Here is a 21,555-nt window from a genome sequence, read left to right on the forward strand (position 1 = left end):
AGTACATACTTACCTAACGCTGTCTGTCCTCCAACGCTGTGCTCTGCACTCCTCCTGTACTGGCTGTGAGCGTCGGTCAGCCGGAAAGCATAGCAGTGACGTCACCGCTCTGCTTTCCGGCCGCTGTGCTCACACAGACAGTACAGGAGGAGTGCAGAGCACAGCGCTGGAGGACAGACAGCGTTAGGTAAGTATGTACTGTTTGTTTTTTTTACTTTTAGGAAGGTAACCAGGGTAAACATCGGGTTACTAAGCGCGGCCCTGCGCTTAGTTACCCGATGTTTACCCTGGTTACCGGCATCGTTGGTCGCTGGAGAGCGGTCTGTGTGACAGCTCTCCAGCGACGCTGCATCGATCCGGATCGTTGTCGGTATCGCTGCAGCGTCGCTTAATGTGAAGGGGCCTTTAGTCACCTTTCTGCCTTCTTTTCAACCATAGGAGATGATAGATTGGAGACTGGCAGGCACTGCATGACTCAGGAAGCATTTATTGTTTGGTGATCTGGTTAGTACAAGAAAGAGAGGAGACTGGAGACTTTTAGATTAAAAAATAATAACTTTAACCATCAATAGCTTAATTGATTTTATTCACATGCCAATGAGTCAAGGAGAGAGCTCATTGACCAAATGACCTGCTACTAATACCCGCATGTGACTGGCATATGTAGTGTTGTCTTGTTCTACAATAAAATAGGTCACAAATGCAGTTTGGTTTTTAAATATCACTTCTATTATTCATGTAATAAAATGTAGAGAGATATTTTCAAAAGGATCAACAATTCTAGAATAAAAATCTCTTCCTGGACAATGTATAAAGTATAGAAATAAAGCTATAACCGTAAAAATACTCCATGATGCATTTAATGAGAATATTGCCTTCATCAGTTTCCGGAGTCACTACGACAGAATGGTAGTCAGGTGGTGGCATGCAATATGGCATGTATGCCAGGGCACCAGGAAAGCTCAACTTTTACAATGTTTCATTTACATCAGCTAATCAAATGCTATAAATGCATCAAACAGATGGCAGTGAGGGAAAACACAATAAAACACAGGGACAGAATGAGAAAACCCAGGCTTGGAGGCTGGAAATGTCATGATTCATATATATATACTAATTAAGACAAGGAATGTGCTGCCATTATACCACATCACTAAAGTTAATGCCTTTGGCATCTTCAAAAATATGTAAAGAAAAAAAATGATAAATGAATGTTTCAATGTCTATTGTAGAAATCACTATAGTTTCCTCCATGTTAAATACATCACACAAAGTTTTAAAAGTAAGGCTATGGCAAAGTGGCATTTAGTACATAATCCAGCTGCAGGGCGGTATGTAGTCTTGATGCAGTGAATGGCTGTATTGTCCCAGTGCCGAGAATGAATACCTCCAGTCATTCATGCCCACGATGCAGCATCCACGGCAAGTTCAAGAGTAGAAGACACACTTCAGTCAATATTCACGCCAACCTTGGTGAACTGGCCACTGATCCCAAGCTAGTGTTGTCAGATCTGCTCAGCAGCAGTTCATATTATTCTGCAGATTTTCATTTTCCTTTTTCTCGGAGGGATTCCCCTCTAGTTCTGAAATAAAAAAGGAACTGGCTCATGGATATACTTTGATCGTTGTAATGAATATAAGTCCGGTATTTCTACATAAAGCTTCGAAAATCTGGACGCAGATCTTCATTTGGATAAAGATATCACAGCTGAAAAATCTACTGTATTAAGAGGTGTTTTCATGTATCAAATTTGCACAGAAACATCTCTGACTGTCCCATACTCCTGAATTGGGTTCAGAGGTACAGAAACGATAGTCTGTTTTGGGAAAATGTGAAAACATCCATATTTCATTGCATCCGGTAAAATCAAATGCCATAGCCTTATTGAAGACAAGTGCTCAAAATTTTAGTAAGACATAGCTTACGGGCGCTGCATATTGGGTCTAAAAGGAAGAGAAACTGTAAATACCACTGGGACAAACCTGAAAGTATGCGGTGTGGTATCGTTTTCCCATAACAGCACTAACCTTTGGTATCGTTTTTGGGATTCTAACTAGAGTTGTTCTAAATAAGTCGAATAAACCTGAAATACAAGTTGGATTTATGAACTTTGCTACACAGAGGTAATTTTACTACAGTCATTATGCATAAGGGGGATGACGTTTTTTGTACAGAAACATTAAAGAGCAGATCCCAAATCTTTTAAGGGAACCTGTCTCATCTATTAAGTCTCCAAAACTGTTTCCATATCATATAGGTCTTGAAACCTGCATCCTCAACATGGTGCTGTAATGCTAAATAGCCCAGGATATCACAGAATATAGCTGCTATGCAAATTACTAGTCAAGCGGGAAGGGGCAGACTCACAACAGTCAAGCGGGAAGGGGCAGACTCACAACAGTCAAGCTTTAGAACCTATAATCTCCTCCCACTTGACTGGAAGCCAAAGGTTCAAAATGTTTTTTTGGTTTTTTTTAGATATGCTTATCGTTTCAGTATGGTATTGTGAATGCAGGCGTGTTTTCTGATTTTTATTGTACAGGAGTGGTTGGGAAGGCATAAAGGACATGATAGCTACATGAGGGCTTGGTTTTTGTGGGATGAGTTTTGATTGACATCATTCATCTTGCTATATAATGTACGGAAAAATGGGGAAGAAACTCCAAGTGTAGTGGAACTGAACAAAATCCTGAATTGTCGCTGTTAGTTTTTGAGTGCCTGCAAAGTTCACATTTGTTCTATGGGTCAGTACTAGTGATACCAAATTTATATAGGTTCTTTGGTTGCTTACTTAGAAAATGGTGGCTGAAACCAATTTATTTCTAAGAGTTATATCTTTTTGGGGGGGCAGATAGCAATGTGTGAGAGCTTGTTATTTCAAGGCAAATTGTAGTTTTTATGGATACTATTTTAGGTTCCATACAACATATTTTCTTTATTCTTTTTGGCGGTTTGCAAAACAACAAAATAAAATGATAATTCTCATTTTTTCCCCACATTCGCCGTATTGGGAAGATATTTTATTAGTTCTGACATTTACGCACGCAGCAATAGCAAATATGTTAATATTTTAATTTGTTAGACATTGCTTACGTTTTGAGATATTGTTTTTCATTTTCTTTTTTTTTCGTTTTTAATTGGTTACTTTAGAGCACTTGAATCTGTGATTGCTTGGTTATCTATGCAATACACTACAATGCTATGGTATACAGTTATATGAAAAAGTTTGGGCACCCCTATTAATCTTAAGCTTAATGTTTTATAAAAAAAATTTTTTTGCATTTATGCAGAGGAACAATTACACTGTTCTGGAATGGCCATCCCAGTCCCCAGACCTGAATATCATTGAACATCTGTGGGATCATTTGAAGAGGGCTGTTCATGCTCGGCGACCATCAAACTTAACTGAACTGGAATTGTTTTGTAAAGAGGAATGGTTAAAAATACCTTCATCCAGGATCCAGGAACTCATTAAAAGCTACAGGAAGCGACTAGAGGCTGTTATTTTTGCAAATGGAGGATCTACTAAATATTAATGTCACTTTTCTGGTGGAGTGCCCATACTTATGCACCTGTCAAATTTTGTTTGAATGCAGATTGCACATTTTCTGTTAGTACAATAAACCTCATTTCAAGGCAGAAACATTACTGTGTCCAACAGTTATTATATATATGAAACTGAAATAGCTGTTGCAAAAAATTTTTTTCTTATAAAACATTAATCTTAAGATTAATAGGGGTGCCAAACTTTTTCATATAACTGTAGTTAGTAAATATATGGTGAATGTTGCCAAGGGGTTGAAAATGGGCATAAAGCAGTGAGTGCGATAAAATAAGTTAAACTTATCAGGGAAAATCCCTGCGACTCTTGTAAACCTTCCAATCTTGACCTGGGGTGCCAAGAACACACACATGAACGCTTCAGCTAGTCACTGCTAAAATCAGTCACTGGCTGCAGCAGTCATGTGCACATGGTAGGTAAGCTATAAAGTCAGGATGGTTCACCAAAACCAGCAGAATGTATCTGTTATTTTATCACCTTTTTTTGGTCTGTGGTCATTTTAAAAAATCTTGGACAACCCCAATCATGGTCTGATTCTAACAGTTATTGTAGACAGCAAATGCTTCCTTCTTTTCATTCTCCCAAACTTTTGTGTGAAAGAGCTTATTATGCCTTTACTACACCAAATTATTCACACTACATACGTATGAGATTGCCATCGCCAATCTGAGCTGTACTAAGTCTGTTCTTCTCCAGCTCTTTTTTCATGGACAGTTCAAAGGCAAGAGCTGCCACTCGGAAAAAGAAATCTCTTACATTTTCACCTGGGCAAAGAAACAAATCAAAGCAGTGTGTTATCAAAATTACAAATGTACTACAGTTTTATAAATACTACATAAATGTGGAAACAGTGGTACCTGTTTTTGCCGAGACAGACCAGTATTCAGCCTGCATTTCCACAGCAAATTTCAAAGCATCTCGCTCTGTCCGCTCACACTCTGCTTCTGACTGCAAGAAAAAGTAGAATAAGGAGGAACTAGCTAAGCTTTTTACCTGTGCCAGATCATGTTAGCAACATATGGCATCTTCAACAAAGTCAATGTCATGATCCAGGCCGGGTTTTGGTTTTGTCTTTCCTTTCCCGATGTCAGGGGTTAACTTTCCCTGCCTCGTTCCAGTGTCCGGTCTGCTATATCTTGGTGCTGCTACCTGTGGGCAGTGCCAGTCAGTTATATTGCTTGCCTTCGGCGTGCTAGCTGGCTCTGGCGAGTTCCTGATCTGTCCTGCTGTGCTTTTCTGACCCGACCCGTGTCTGTTTACCTCCCACCTACCCATTCCTGTCTTTTTTTCCCTTGTGTGTTTTGATTCCCAGGTATTGACTTTAGCTTGGCTCTGACCTGATTCTGCCTCTCCCTTCTGGTATTTCTGCTACTGACCGGTACTGATCTTTTGCTCTTGTCTGACTCCTTGGTTTTTCCTTGATACTGCGTTATCTCCTGGTATTGACTCGGCTCTCTGACTACTCCACTGCCACCTAGTGGTAGCTCTGCTGTATTACTGTGGGTCTGCTTCATAGCAGCAGGATTTTCAGCTCACTCTCCACTCTGTTACTCATAAAAAAAAGTCTTATCTAAAGTAGGTAAAAAATGTGATGATCTGCAATAAATATACTGAGAGATATAAAAAAAACTATTCAAAATATTTCTAGTGATAAACCATATGCAGGCCAACATAAAGTATTCTAATTTACTGAGATAATGACTTTGGGGTTTTTATTGGCTGTAAGCCATAATCATCAACATTAACAGAAATAAACACTTGATATAGATCACTCTGTTTGTAATTACTCTATATAATATATGAGTTTCACTTTTTGTATTGAAAAACTAAAATAAATTAACTTTTTGATGATATTCTAATTTTGTGAGAAGCACCTGTATATTACCTCTAAAGTCATCTTATAAAATGGAGCTATAAACATAATTCACAAATGTAAATGTTTCTGGGTTATGGGTGGGTGACAATGTGTATATGCATGACCAGTTTTAGATATCTCTTTGATGGCGGCTACACACAATTTGTCCCCATAGTAAAAAACAAACAAAAAACAAAATAAAAGATTATTTCAAGCTGCACAGCAAAGATAAAAATGACTACGGGCCTGATTCTTTTCTGCATTTGCACCTTTTTGTCTATGTTTTTAGTGTATTTAGCCTGTTTTTGTTTTGTGTCAATTTTTTCTTTTAATTTACGCTCTTTTTAAGTCATTTTATTTGTGTACGGGTATTTTGGGTTACTTTTTAGTCATCGTTGTGGGAGGGGTTTTGGGTTTCCAGTCATTTTCATAAAATACAACTTTTTAAAATGGCCCTTTACGTTTTAAATGTAACTTCTATGTCTATATAACAGGATGACATTACATGCTTCCAAAATCAGCAGTTCTAAAAAACTTGTAGGATATTGCCATGCAAAACCACCATGTAGGCTTTTCTTTCACAAACTCCCCTCTCCCACTCTCTGACCACCACCTTCTTTCATTCTCTATCAAGAACTGCCATCCCGCTCAGGTCACCCCCACTTTCCACACTTATAGAAACATACAGGCCATTAACACCCAGGAACTTATGAAGAACTTGCAGTCCTCATTGGCCCCAATCTCCTCCATCTCATGTCCTGATTCTGCTCTGAAGCATTACAATGAAACCCTGCAAAGTGCCCTGGATGAAGCTGCTCCTCCTATACATAAAACAACTCGGCACAGACGGCAACAACCGTGGCACACGCTGCAAACACGTTTCCTGCAGCGGTGCTCCAGGTGCGCAGAACGTCTGTGGAGAAAATCTAATCTACCCGAAGATTTCATCCATTATAAGTTCATGCTAAAGACATACAATTCTGCCCTTCACCTCTCCAAACAAACCTACTTCAACACCCTCATCACCTCCCTGTCCAATAACCCTAAACGTCTCTTTGACACGTTCCAGTCCCTACTCAACCCAAGAGCGCAGGCCCCAACCACGGATCTCCGTGCTGACAATCTGGCCAATTACTTCAAAGAAAAAATTGACCATATTCGACAGGAAATCATCTCCCAATCTCTTCATACCATGCACTGTCCTCCCTCCCCCACTGCATCTAGTTCACTCTCTGACTTTGAACCAGTTACAGAAGAAGAAGTAAGCAGGCTCCTTGCATCTTCTCGCCCGACCACTTGCACCAGTGACCCCATTCCGTCACATTTCCTCCAGTCCCTTTCCCCGGCTGTCACCTCTCACCTAACAAAAATATTCAACCTTTCCCTCACTTCCGGTATTTTTCCCTCCTCATTTAAGCATGCCATCATACATCCATTACTTAAAAAACCATCCCTCGACCAAAACTGTGCCGCTAATTATAGACCTGTCTCTAATCTTCCCTTCATCTCTAAACTCCTCGAACGCCTGGTCCACTCCCGTCTTACCCGCTATCTCTCAGATAACTCTCTTCTCGACCCTCTTCAATCTGGTTTCCGCTCTTTACACTCTACTGAAACTGCCCTCACTAAAGTCTCTAATGACCTACTAACAGCTAAATCTAATGGTCACTACTCCATGCTAATTCTCTTGGATCTCTCTGCAGCATTTGATACTGTGGATCATCAGCTCCTCCTCACTATGCTCCGCTCCATCGGCCTCAAGGACACCGTTCTCTCCTGGTTCTCCTCCTATCTCTCTGACCGATCCTTCACTGTATGTTTCGCTGGTTCCTCCTCCTCTCACCTTCCCCTTACTGTTGGGGTTCCTCAAGGATCAGTCCTAGGCCCCCTCCTCTTCTCTTTGTATACTGCCCCTATTGGACAAACAATCAGTAGATTTGGCTTCCAGTACCATCTCTATGCTGACGACACCCAACTATACACTTCTTCTCCTGATCTCACGCCTGCCTTATTAGAAAACACCAGTGATTGTCTTACCGCTGTCTCTAGCATCATGTCCTCCCTCTATCTGAAACTAAACCTGTCAAAAACTGAACTCCTCGTGTTTTCTCCCTCTACTAACCTACCTTTGCCTGACATTGCCATCTCCGTTTGCGGTTCCACCATTACTCCAAAGCAACATGCCCGCTGCCTTGGGGTCATCCTTGATTCTGACCTTTCATTCACCCCCCACATCCGATCACTGGCTCGCTCTTCTTACCTGCATCTCAAAAACATTTCTAGAATTCGCCCTTTTCTTACTTTCGACTCTGCAAAAACTCTTACTGTTTCACTTATTCATTCTCGTCTGGACTATTGTAACTCTCTACTAATCGGCCTCCCTCTTACCAAACTCTCCCCGCTCCAATCTGTCCTGAATGCTGCTGCCAGGATCATATTCCTCACCAACCGTTACACCGATGCCTCTACCTTGTGCCAGTCATTACACTGGTTACCCATCCACTCAAGAATCCAGTACAAAACTACTACCCTCATCCACAAAGCACTCCATGGCTCAGCACCACCCTACATCTCCTCTCTGGTCTCAGTCTACCACCCTACCCGTGCCCTCCGCTCCGCTGATGACCTCAGGTTAGCATCCTCAATAATCAGAACCTCCCACTCCCGTCTCCAAGACTTTACACGTGCTGCGCCGATTCTTTGGAATGCACTACCTAGGATAATACGATTAATCCCCAATCCCCACAGTTTTAAGCGTGCCCTAAAAACTCATTTGTTCAGACTGGCCTACCGCCTCAATGCATTAACCTAACGATCCCTGTGTGGCCTATATTAAAAAAAAAAAAAAAAAATTAATTAACTGGTTCATGCAGCTTTACATGAACACCCAAGCCTTACACTATGGCTGGTCCGAATAACTATAGCAATTGTTACCATCCACCTCTCGTGTCTCCCCTTTTCCTCATAGTATGTAAGCTTACGAGCAGGGCCCTCACTCCTCTTGGTATCTGTTTTGAACTGTATTTCTGTTATGCTGTAATGTCTATTGTATGTACAAGTCCCCTCTATAATTTGTAAAGCGCTGCGGAATATGTTGGCGCTATATAAATAAAAATTATTATTATTATTATTTACGTCTCTTTTTCAATTGATCACTCATTGGATTAAATGTCTTATCCTCACATTCCAGACGTTATAACCACTCATGTGAACAGTTTACCTTGGCTAAGAAAGCTCACAACCTAAACTGTGGCCCCTGGCAACAGGCGTACAACAAATCCCACATAGATTAATAATTAAAAAGGACAGACGGCCTCCTTGCATCTCTAAATGTAATTTAAAGCCAAAGAAAATTCTTATAATCTAAATTAGATTAAATATACAATCACAATGTACATTTACATAATACTTGATTCCTATATCCCTAGACGGACATGTAAATACTTTTTTTCTGTGTGTTCACATACATAAAAGAATATTTTGTTCATGTTCATCTGAAGGTGCAATTGACCATAAGTCCCTGTCAGAAGTTGGGGGAAGGGCTACATAGTAATTCATCTCTGGATCTCGATCCCCTGTGAATGAGGCTGTACGCTGTCACTAGTGAAACTGCTAACATAAAACGTTGTAACAAAAGCTTGAGCATCTTTTAATGAGAATACGTTTATTCTAGATATAAGACTTTGAGATACCGTAAAGTTACACCTCAGTACATCAAAACAGAGGATCAAAAATCGTTATCTGCTTGGTGCACGCTTGTGTTTCTATTATAAAGCTGGAAATAATAATTCTGCATTAATGGTAAAAAAAAAAAAAAAAAAAGATTGGGCTTGAAAGTTGTTCTTCGTTTTGTCTTCTTTCAACTGTACAACTAAACAATAACGTTCTGATTTGTTTTCATGTTCGACGATAAACAAATACAATTATTTATGCTAGAAAACAAATGTCCCCTTGATCGATTTCTCAGAATTCTTGCTTCTTTTGAAATTTTTTTTAAGAAATTTGATATGGAAAAAGGGGGAATCATATTTTTAAAATGAGAAATACTGCATAAGACAATGATAGCTTAGATTTTACAAACTCAGTATATTGGCTGCACAGGGTCAATTGTTATGACCTGGTGGTCAGGACAATAATGGACCTGGTGGTTAAGAGCACACGGAATGACCTGATAGTTACTGATAATAAAGGACGAGCTCTGGGACGTGGGAACTCTGCTGACCGCAATCCCTAATCCTATCAAACACAATAGAAATAGCCGTGGATTGCGCCTAACGCTCCCTATGCAACTTGGCACAGCCTAAGGAACTAGCTAGCCCTGAAGATAGAAAAATAAAGCTTTCCTTGCCTCAGAGAAATTCCCCAAAGGAAAAGGCAGCCCCCCCACATATAATGACTGTGAGTAAAGATGAAAATACAAACACAGAGATGAAATAGATTTAGCAAAGTGAGGCCCGACTTACTGAACAGACCGAGGATAGGAAAGGTTACTTTGCGGTCAGCACAAAAACCTACAAAAAGACCACGCAGAGGGTGCAAAAAGACCCTCCGCACCGACTCACGGTGCGGAGGCGCTCCCTCTGCGTCCCAGAGCTTCCAGCAAGCAAGACAACAATAAAAATAGCAAGCTGGACAGAAAAATAGCAAACCAAAGAAATACACGCTGGAACTTAGCTTCTGCTGGGAAGACAGGTCACAAGAACGATCCAGGAGTGAACTAGACCAATACTGGAACATTGACAGGTGGCATGGAGCAAAGATCTAAGTGGAGTTAAATAGAGCAGCAGCTAACGAATTAACTTCGTCACCTGTGGAAGGAAACTCAGAAACACCCAACAGAGGAAGTCCATGGACAGAACCAGCCGAAGTACTATTCATGACCACAGGAGGGAGCCCGATAACAGAATTCACAACAGTCAATATTATAAGCGCTGGTAAGATTCTTGGGAAACACAGACTTCCAACAATAGTTTCTATACATAAAGTTTGAGCTACAATGAAGTATCAGCGGAATTTAGTGCATGATTTAGACCATATGGCCAAACATATATACTGTATATACGGTATACACCTTCTCACCCAATTGTCTACCCTCTATCTCCACCCCCCGTTTATTTGTTTGAAAGCTCTCCCATTATAGAGCCAGAAAAGAGTGGCCATAGAATGAAAACAAGTAGGTGGGAAGGTGCATTTAAATGTTTGGCCATAGTGCTCCATACAGTATAATGGCCCCACATAGTGCTCCATACAGTATAATATCTTGCTCTATACAGCGTAATGGACCCCATATAGTGTGCCATACAGTGTAATGCGCCCACATAGTGCTCCATACAGTATAATGTGCCCCAAATTGTGCTCCATACAGTATAATGGGTCCCACATAGTGCTCCATACAGTATAATGTGTCCCACATAGTGCTCCATACAGTATAATGGGCCCCACATAGTCCTCCATACAGTATAATGGGCCTCACATTAAAAAATAGAAATACTCACCTCTGTCCATTCCCCTGATGCTTCGGTCTCTTCAGATCTTCTGCACAACTTGGTACAGGGGGCACGTTGTAGTGACGTCATCGTGCTCACTGAGATGAGACGTCAGAGGCAGAGGGGGAAATGATGGGAGAGTGAGCATCAGCTGACGCTCCCTCCTTCATCATTGCATTCAACTGATATAGTTGAAAGCGCAATGCCGGGCGGGGGACTGGGCCAAATATACTTGTTGGACTTACCTGGCATTGCGGGCCAAATATACTCACCCTGTGGGCCAGATTTGGCCCGCGGGATAAAGTTTGATATATGTGCTGTAGAGAGAATATAAGATAATTTTCTCCCTCTAGCTGCTGTTTAAGTTACATTGCCAAACATGATTAAAATGCTATTTACCTGCAGATTACCACTATATCTACATGTAAATACCGTTTTGTAAGTGACAGGTTCCTTTTAATAAAAATTATTTGGTTTAAAAAAAATGAAAATGAATGTTCACTGTTTATAAGATGAGCATGCTGATAAAGGCCTGCCTGCAGAAGGTTTTTTTTTTAGAACTAGGGGGCAGGTCAGTGAGGGATCAGTTTGAAGAATTGATGTTGAAAAACATTCAATAAAAATATTAAGAAAAAGAAGACGCTGTGTACAAATACAAAACACCTTTAAAGGTGTCCTGCCCAATCTATAGAGATGATGATTTATATAAAATAAGGACAAATCATGTCTATTCTGCATTTTTAACTTTATTTTATCAATTCAGATAAAATGGGACAAATAAAGATAAAAAATTTGTAATCGAATGTACAATATATCAATAGAGGAGCGCTCTTACCAGTGTGTCTTTTTTAGTTCCGACAAGGAAGACTGAGCAAGTATCAGGTTCATTCTCCCTAAGAGCATCTTGTAGCCAACGCCTAAAACAGCAGATGAGATGTGACATCAGATCGGGTTCTGATGTGCAAACAAGTCACTTGTGTTTGCTAATGCTTACTTTGTGTGCTCCAGGGTCTGGATGTCACCAAGATCAAAGGCGGTAATAATCACTGTAAGGTAAAAGAAACAATGAACAAGTCTCATGAGCTCCCCATACATAAGGTAGTCGGTTGTATCACCTAACCTATGGTAGGGTGACATGTACCCATTAACGAGACCACTCACCCCACTTGCCTGTGAAACTGCCCAAGAAACTGTCCTTTCTGTTGTGTGATCATCATTACCTCCCTCTACACAGCCTGTCGAATCGAATCGTATAGGGCAAATCACTACCAGGAACTTGTTTTTATCTTTTAGTCTTTATCTTTTAGTAAAAAGTAATCAACATCTGATAAAGTAGTAGCAATGCTGTTCATTTTCTTACCAGGTGCTTTATTCCTGATTTTGGAGCCTTTGTTCTGTTCCTTGGCTCTACCATGTAATCTCCCTCTAAGGCTACAGTCACACGTTCAGTATTTGATCAGTATCTTACATCGGTATCTGTAACCCAAAACCAGGAGTGGGTGATAAATACAGAAGTGGTGCATATGTTCCTATTATACTTTTCCTCTGATTGTTCCATTCCTGGTTTTGGCTTACAAATACTGATGTAAAATACTGACCAAATACTGATAGTTTGACCCTAGCCTAACTCTCCAAATCACAAGACATCGTCAGTGTGGCCCGTCAGTCTCTATGCATTCAATTGAGAGCCTAGATATGAATCTCTTAGGCTACGTTCAGACTAGTGTTGTGCGCCGCTGCGTCGGCGACGCACAACGCACCGAAAAACGCGGCAAAAGGCACGCAAAAACGCTGCGTTTTGCGACGCGTGCGTCGTTTTTTGCCGAAAATCGGACGCAAGAAAAATGCAACTTGTTGCGTTTTCTTGGTCCGACGCTTGCGGCAAAAAAGACGCATTTGTCGCAAAACGCAACAAGCAAAAACGCATGCATCCCCCATGTTAAACATAGGGGCACATGACGCGTGCGTCGCCGCTGCGTCGCCCGACGCGGCGCCGACGCACACTAGCACAACGCTAGTCTGAACGTACCCTTAGGCGTACATAGAGAGACTGACTTCTGGTTCACAAAGAAGATGCTGTATGATTTGGGTAATGTGTAGAAAAACTTGGCACTCAACAATTTCTTGAAGAAGTATAGTAAAGATATTTATTTCACATCCAGACAAACCGTTCAATTGGTGCTAAACGTTTTCGGTCCCGTGCGGACCTTCCTCACAGCATGTTTATCTGGAGCGCTGTATCTGGGTATATGATCAGATAAATGAGCCTTCTGCTAAGACGTATATTGGCCAATTTAGACGCAATTTATGGAGACTGTGGTCTCAAGCATACTCTGCTGCTTTAATGTGCGGTGGGCCCACACTGCACATGCTGTGAGTCCTGAGCGCTGGTGGCGTGCTGAGACGCTGGGGAGAGCTTGCTCTCCCCAGCGTCTCAGCACCTATACCCACATTCTTACAGAGTGCCATCTAGTTCTTTTGTATGATTTGGGTAGTCACTGTGTGGGTCCCAAGGTATGGCTGAGGAATGGAGTTTCAAAAATCAGGAATAAAGAACCTAATAAAAATAATTAGGATGTTCACTTTTGTGTATTTAAAAGGAATCATGTGCCCTCCAGAAACACTATTTACCTGCAGATGTAGAAATAGTGTTCCGGTAAATCAAGTTTGGCAGGCTTCTGTGCTAAACAGAGAAAATGAAGTACCGTATTTTTCGGATTATAAGATGCACTTTTTTCCCCCCAAATTTGGGGGGAAAATGGGGGTGTGTCTTATAATGCGGATATACCTTACTGGTACCGTTGCTGCAGGCAGGGATGAGGGGGTGTCTGGCGCTGCTGCGGGTACCCGGCGGTGCTGCGGGGGTGTCCGGTGCTGCAGGGAGCTCTGCTCACATTTTGTGAAAGGCCAGAGGCTCCCACAGTTCCATGGTTTCCTGTGCGGTGGACTCCTGGAAAATGGCCACCAGGGGGAGGTTCATGTGCAGATGGAGATCTCGGCACCAAGATCTCGGGAAATGAGATCTCAGCAGAGTTCCTTCACTTCCTTTGCTCCGGGGGCTTTACCGAGGCCTGTACTCATCAAATTACTACATTTTAAAGATAGAGACCTTATCCTACGAAAGGTCAGGGATCACTCTTGACTTATCATTAATGGAAGAAAAATATCCACTTTTAAACAGAAGTTCAGAAGAAGAGAGCAAAGTTCTGGGATATAAAAAGGAGGCTCAGTGAAAGGCAAATTTCCTATTCTATGATCTACCTTACTCGGCTCAGGATGGTTGCCCTTGGTGGTGTCCATATGTTTGACTTCCCTACAGATGCTTTATTATTGTTGGATGCCAATGAGATCTCTGCGAAATGGAGCTGGATGAGAGACTTCTCCTAGAGGCGGTTTTCTCCAAGTATTTTTCATATACTATTATGGAAAAGTGGCTATACTATGTGGCCGATTCTTTTCCGCTACTCCACTATGAGTGGGAAATGTTAAGTTATGATAGTATACAGTATGTACCTGCGTTATTGTACATACAAACTATTCTTCTTTTAAGGGCAGTCAGGTTGGTAATAAACCCCAATTCTCTTAAGTTAAAGGGGTTGTCCACTACTATACAATATACAAACTGAACATGAAGCCCTGGCTTCTTCTTAGTGTTCAGTCATACGAAGGTGGAGACAGTGACGCCAGTGCTTATTGGCACAGCACTGCATCACAACCCCGGGAGGGCGAGTATCGACACCGTGGGAACGGCGCTGTCATGGGAGGTGAGTATAAGCTTTATTATTTTATCGGGCCCGAAAATTTCGTATAGCAAGGGGTTGCCCTAGTAGTTGACAAGCCCCTTTTAGAGGAATGTGCCAATATTCTTGTTTGAATGGTTTCTGGTTTTATGAAGGAGAATAGTCCCAGAAAGGTTTTCTACACTATGCAAGGAAATATTCTTAAGAGATAAGCAATTCAAAGGGGGGAAATTATGTTTTAGGCATTATATTTTTTATATGATTTATCTTGCTCTAAAATGACATACTACTTAATGTGGCGCATGTGACTAATGTGATAGCCTGGAATGTCAGGGGCTTTGGGGGAAGCGGTCAGGAGATGTGCTGTGTTCTCTTGGATCCAACAATTTCAGCCTGGTATTATTGGTATTCCCAAAACTCATATGACCCATGAGAGACTCCGATTTCTACGGAGGTCGTGGGTGGGTCCAGAGTAGCATTCAGTTTTTTCTACTCATGCACGGGGAGTAAGCATTTTAATGCATAGATCAATTCCATTTGTCTGTTCCTCCTCTAAAATAGATATGACGGAAGATTTATATGTCTTGCTTGTACTATATACAATATTAACTTTTATTATAGTAGCTTGGTATATTCCATCCCCTTACTCAGCAGGAATCCTTAAAAGGATTACAGTATTTCTTTCAGAAATTCCCTTCCAGAGTCACCAGTTATTCTTTAGCATCTACCTACACCAGTTCTTTTGATAAAATTCATATGGGAAATATTTCTTAAAATGGGACATATACATCACTACATCATCTCCTAGAGGAGGTTGGCACAGTGGACCTATGGAGAATATGGCACCCTGATATTCCTGTCTTCCACATCCCATTATTTTTTGCCAAGAATAGACCTAGTCATTGGGTCTGAATCAATCATACCCTATACTAAATCAGTGAGGCATCTGCCAAGGAGTATCTCTGCCCACTCACCTGTTGTGAGTTCTGTTTTTGGGCTCCCTCTGGTGGTTGCTGATGGTACTGGGTGACTTGTCTTTCCTGGGTTTCTGGGTTCCACCTGTTCCATCAGCATATGGGAGTTTCCTATTTAACCTGGCTTTGCTGGCATTTCCTCGCCGGTTATCAATGTATCCAGTGTGTCTTGTTACCTCTGCTCCCTGCTCCTAGAACCTTCTGGTCAAGCTAAGTTTGGATTTTCCTGTTTTGGTGTTTTGCTTTATTTGGTTTTTAGTCCAGCCTGCAGATATGTGATTCTTGCTGCTGGTTGCTCTAGTGGGCTGAAATTGCTCCTCATGTACCATGAGTTGGCACATGAGTTCAAGTAATTTCAGGATGGTTTTTTGAAGGGTTTTTCGCTGACCGCGCAGTTCACTTTTGTATCCTCTGCTATCTAGCTTTAGCGGGCCTCATTTTGCTGAAACTGTTTTCATACTGCGTATGTGCTTTCCTCTCATTTCACCATCATTATATGTGGGGGGCTGCTATTTCTGTGGGGGATTTCTCTGGAGGCAAGAGAGGTCTGTGTTTCTTCTAATAGGGGAAGTTAGATCTTCGGCTGGAGCGAGACGTCTAGGATCATCGTAGGCACGTTCCCCGGCTACTTTTATTTGTGTGTTAGGTTCAGGGTCGCGGTCAGCTCAGGTTCCATCGCCCTAGAGCTTGTTTGTATCTGTGCTTGTCCTTTAGTGATCCCCTGCCATTGGGATCATGACAGTATAACCGGCCCACAAAGTGTTAATTGTATTGGCTGAAGTAGGAGGATAAGTAGTCTGAGGAAGTTTTTTTTTTTTTTTTTTCTTTCTCTTTCCCTCAGAGTTTGCTGCCTAGCCTTATTGCAGCCTGGCTACTTCCTCCTCCTCTTAATCTTTGAATGGCTTTGATCCCAGCTGTTTATCATGGACGTCCAGAGTTTGGCTTCCAGCCTGAATAATCTTGCCACTAAGGTTCAAAATATACAGGATTTTGTTGTACATGCTCCTATGTCTGAACCTAGAATTCCTGTCCCAGAGTTTTTTTCTGGAGATAGATCTCGTTTTCTGAATTTTAGGAACAATTGCAAGTTGTTTCTTTCTTTGAAATCTCGCTCCTCTGGAGACCCTGCTCAGCAAGTCAAGATAATTATATCTTTCCTGCGGGGTGACCCTCAGGATTGGGCATTTGCATTGGCACCAGGGGACCCTGCGTTGCTTAATGCGGATGCGTTTTTTCTGGCATTGGGTTTGCTCTATGAGGAACCTAACCAAGAGATTCAGGCTGAAAAAGCTTTGTTGGCCCTCTCTCAGGGGCAAGATGAAGCAGAAATTTATTGTCAAAAATTTCGGAAGTGGTCGGTACTTACTCAGTGGAATGAGTGCGCTCTGGCTGCAAAGTTTAGAGATGGCCTTTCTGAGGCCATTAAAGATGTTATGGTGGGGTTCCCTGCGCCTGCTGGTCTGAATGAGTCTATGACTATGGCTGTTCAGATTGATCGGCGTTTACGGGAGCGCAAACCTGTGCATCATTTGGCGGTGTCGTCTGAACCGTCACCTGAGATAATGCAATGTGATAGAATTCAGTCCAGAAGTGAACGGCAAAAGTATAGGCGGAAAAAAGGGTTGTGCTTTTATTGTGGTGATTCAGCTCATGTTATATCAGCATGCTCTAAACGCACAAAAAAGGTTGATAAGTCTGTTGCCATTAGTACTCTACAGTCTAAGTTCATTCTGTCTGTGACTCTGATTTGTTCATTATCATCCATTTCCGTCGATGCCTATGTGGATTCAGGCGCTGCCCTGAGTCTTATGGATTGGTCATTTGCCAATCGCTGTGGGTTTAGTCTGGAGCCTCTGGAAGTCCCTATTCCTTTGAAGGGAATTGACTCTACACCTTTGGCTATGAATAAACCTCAGTACTGGACACAAGTGACCATGCGTATGACTCCCGTTCATCAGGAGGTGATTCGCTTCCTGGTACTGTATAATTTGCATGATGTCCTAGTACTTGGTCTGCCATGGTTACAAACTCATAATCCAGTCCTTGACTGGAAATCAATGTCTGTGTTAAGCTGGGGTTGTCAGGGGGTTCATGATGATGCACCTCCAATTTCTATCGCTTCATCTACTCCTTCTGAGATTCCTGTGTTTTTGTCTATCGGGATGTTTTTGAGGAGCCTAAGCTCAGTTCGCTTCCTCCTCACAGGGATTGCGATTGTGCTATAAATTTAATTCCAGGCAGTAAATTTCCTAAAGGTCGTTTGTTCAATCTGTCAGTGCCAGAGCATACTGCTATGCGGGATTATGTTAAGGAGTCCTTGGAAAAGGGACATATCCGTCCATCTTTGTCCCCTTTGGGAGCAGGTTTTTTTTTCGTGGCCAAAAAAGATGGTTCCTTGAGGCCTTGTATAGATTATCGTCTTTTGAATAAGATTACCGTAAAATATCAGTATCCTTTGCCATTGTTGACTGATTTGTTTGCTCGCATTAAGGGGGCTAAATGGTTCACTAAGATTGATCTTCGGGGTGCGTATAATCTTATACGAATAAAGCAAGGTGATGAGTGGAAAACCGCATTTAATACGCCTGAGGGCCATTTTGAGTATTTGGTAATGCCTTTTGGACTTTCTAATGCTCCTTCAGTCTTCCAGTCCTTTATGCACGATATTTTCCGTGAATATCTGGATAAATTTATGATTGTGTATTTGGATGATATTTTGGTTTTTTCTGATGACTGGGAGTCTCATGTTCAGCAGGTCAGGAAGGTGTTTCAGGTCCTGCGGGCCAATTCCTTGTTTGTAAAAGGCTCAAAGTGTCTCTTTGGAGTCCAGAAGATTTCTTTCTTGGGGTATATTTTTTCCCCTTCTACTATTGAGATGGATCCCGTCAAGGTTCAGGCTATTTGTGACTGGACGCAGCCTACATCTCTTAAGAGTCTACAGAAGTTCTTGGGCTTTGCTAATTTCTATCGTCGTTTTATAACTAATTTTTCTAGTGTTGTTAAGCCTTTGACGGATTTGACTAAGAAGGGTGCTGATGTTGCTAATTGGTCTCCTGCGGCTGTGGAGGCCTTTCAGGAACTTAAGCGCCGGTTTTCTTCTGCTCCTGTGTTGCGTCAGCCTGATGTTTCGCTCCCTTTTCAGGTTGAGGTTGATGCTTCCGAGATTGGAGCGGGGGCGGTTTTGTCACAGAGAAGCTCCGATGGCTCAGTGATGAAGCCATGTGCGTTTTTTTCTAGAAAGTTTTCGCCGGCTGAGCGGAATTATGATGTTGGTAATCGGGAACCTTTGGCCATGAAGTGGGCATTTGAGGAGTGGCGTCATTGGCTAGAGGGTGCTAGACATCGTGTGGTGGTCTTGACTGATCACAAAAATTTGATTTACCTTGAGTCTGCCAGGCGTCTGAATCCTAGACAGGCTCGTTGGTCACTGTTTTTCTCTCGTTTCAATTTTGTGGTTTCATACCTGCCAGGTTCAAAGAATGTGAAGGCGGATGCTCTTTCTAGGAGTTTTGTGCCTGACTCCCTTGGAAATTCTGAGCCCTCTGGTATCCTTAGGGATGGGGTGATTTTGTCTGCTGTCTCCCCAGACTTGCGACGTGCTTTGCAGGAGTTTCAGGCAGGTAAACCTGATCGTTGTCCGCCTGAGAGACTGTTTGTTCCGGATAATTGGACCAGTAGAGTCATCTCCGAGGTCCATTCTTCTGCGTTGGCAGGTCATCCTGGAATATTTGGTACTAGAGACTTGGTGGCCAGGTCTTTTTGGTGGCCTTCCTTGTCGAGGGATGTGCGTTCTTTTGTGCAGTCTTGTGAGGTTTGTGCTCGGGCTAAGCCTTGCTGTTCTCGGGCCAGTGGATTGTTGTCACCTTTGCCTATCCCGAAGAGGCCTTGGACGCACATTTCCATGGACTTTATTTCGGATCTCCCTGTCTCTCAAAAAATGTCCGTCATCTGGGTTGTGTGTGATCGCTTTTCTAAAATGGTTCATCTGGTACCCTTGCCTAAGTTGCCTTCCTCCTCTGAGTTGGTCCCTCTATTTTTTCAGAATGTGGTTCGTTTGCATGGGATTCCTGAGAACATCGTTTCTGACAGGGGATCCCAGTTTGTGTCTAGATTTTGGCGGACGTTCTGTGCTAAGATGGGCATTGATTTGTCCTTTTCGTCTGCATTCCATCCTCAGACGAATGGCCAGACTGAACGAACTAATCAGACCTTGGAAATTTATTTAAGGTGTTTTGTTTCTGCTGATCAGGATGACTAGGTTACCTTTTTGCCGCTGGCCGAGTTTGCCCTTAATAATCGGGCTAGTTCTGCTACCTTGGTTTCTCCTTTCTTTTGTAATTCGGGGTTTCATCCTCGTTTTTCCTCTGGTCAGGTGGAACCTTCTGATTGTCCTGGAGTGGACATGGTGGTGGATAGGTTGCATCGGATTTGGAGTCATGTGGTGGACAATTTGAAGTTGTCCCAGGAGAAGGCTCAGCAGTTTGCTAATCGCCGTCGCCGCGTGGGTCCTCGACTTCTTGTTGGTGACTTGGTGTAGTTGTCTTCTCGTTTTGTTCCTATGAAGGTCTCTTCTCCTAAGTTCAAGCCTCGGTTCATCGGTCCCTATAGGATCTTGGAAATTCTTAACCCTGTGTCGTTTCGTTTGGATCTCCCGGCATCGTTTGCTATTCATAATGTGTTTCATCGGTCGTTGTTGCGGAAGTATGAGGTACCTGTTGTTCCTTCGCTTGAGCCTCCTGCTCCAGTGCTGGTGGAGGGAGAATTGGAGTATGTTGTGGAGAAGATCTTGGATTCTCGTTTTTCCAGACGGAAACTCCAGTATTTGGTCAAGTGGAAGGGTTATGGTCAGGAGGATAATTCTTGGGTGGTTGCCTCGGATGTTCATGCTGATGATTTGGTTCGCGCTTTTCATAGGGCTCATCCTGGTCGCCCTGGTGGTTCTCGTGAGGGTTCGGTGACCCCTCCTCAAGGGGGGGGTACTGTTGTGAGTTCTGTTTTTGGGCTCCCTCTGGTGGTTGCTGATGGTACTGGGTGACTTGTCTTTCCTGGGTTTCTGGGTTCCACCTGTTCCATCAGCATATGGGAGTTTCCTATTTAACCTGGCTTTGCTGGCATTTCCTCGCCGGTTATCAATGTATCCAGTGTGTCTTGTTACCTCTGCTCCCTGCTCCTAGAACCTTCTGGTCAAGCTAAGTTTGGATTTTCCTGTTTTGGTGTTTTGCTTTATTTGGTTTTTAGTCCAGCCTGCAGATATGTGATTCTTGCTGCTGGTTGCTCTAGTGGGCTGAAATTGCTCCTCATGTACCATGAGTTGGCACATGAGTTCAAGTAATTTCAGGATGGTTTTTTGAAGGGTTTTTCGCTGACCGCGCAGTTCACTTTTGTATCCTCTGCTATCTAGCTTTAGCGGGCCTCATTTTGCTGAAACTGTTTTCATACTGCGTATGTGCTTTCCTCTCATTTCACCGTCATTATATGTGGGGGGCTGCTATTTCTGTGGGGGATTTCTCTGGAGGCAAGAGAGGTCTGTGTTTCTTCTAATAGGGGAAGTTAGATCTTCGGCTGGAGCGAGACGTCTAGGATCATCGTAGGCACGTTCCCCGGCTACTTTTATTTGTGTGTTAGGTTCAGGGTCGCGGTCAGCTCAGGTTCCATTGCCCTAGAGCTTGTTTGTATCTGTGCTTGTCCTTTAGTGATCCCCTGCCATTGGGATCATGACACTCACCTATACAGGTATAACTGCAGATAGGTGGTGTGAGGTCTCCGGGGGGAGATATACATGGCTCCTCAATCCTTTTTGGCTGCAACTAATTGGCCCTACTCTTAGCTCTGGAATTTTAGAATATCTTTGTTTTATTGATGGGCCGTCTTGTACAAGATTTATATGGGAAGGAATATGTATAGGGGAGATCAATCCAAAACAAAGGAATTAACCCA

General features: G+C 42.5%; 1 protein-coding gene across 2 annotated transcripts in view; it reads right to left on the reverse strand.

Moving 5' to 3' along the window:
- Window positions 1-470: 470 nt before the first annotated feature.
- Window positions 471-21,555, reverse strand: part of RAB36 (RAB36, member RAS oncogene family) — a 53,050-nt gene continuing 31,965 nt past the window's right edge. Inside the window, exons 6-10 of one of the 2 annotated variants that reach the window (XM_069757575.1) lie at window positions 11,899-11,950; window positions 11,740-11,821; window positions 4,421-4,511; window positions 4,208-4,327; window positions 471-1,583 (exon numbers count right to left, since the gene is read on the reverse strand). In XM_069757575.1, the coding sequence (XP_069613676.1) occupies window positions 1,516-1,583; window positions 4,208-4,327; window positions 4,421-4,511; window positions 11,740-11,821; window positions 11,899-11,950 (413 nt within the window). In that variant the 3' untranslated portion in view covers window positions 471-1,515. The remainder of the gene's footprint in view (window positions 1,584-4,207; window positions 4,328-4,420; window positions 4,512-11,739; window positions 11,822-11,898; window positions 11,951-21,555) is intronic. The other variant, XM_069757582.1, reaches the window with a different exon arrangement.

The sequence above is a fragment of the Ranitomeya imitator genome, chromosome 1, assembly GCF_032444005.1.
Source record: "Ranitomeya imitator isolate aRanImi1 chromosome 1, aRanImi1.pri, whole genome shotgun sequence".
NCBI classification, from domain to species: Eukaryota; Metazoa; Chordata; class Amphibia; order Anura; family Dendrobatidae; genus Ranitomeya; species Ranitomeya imitator.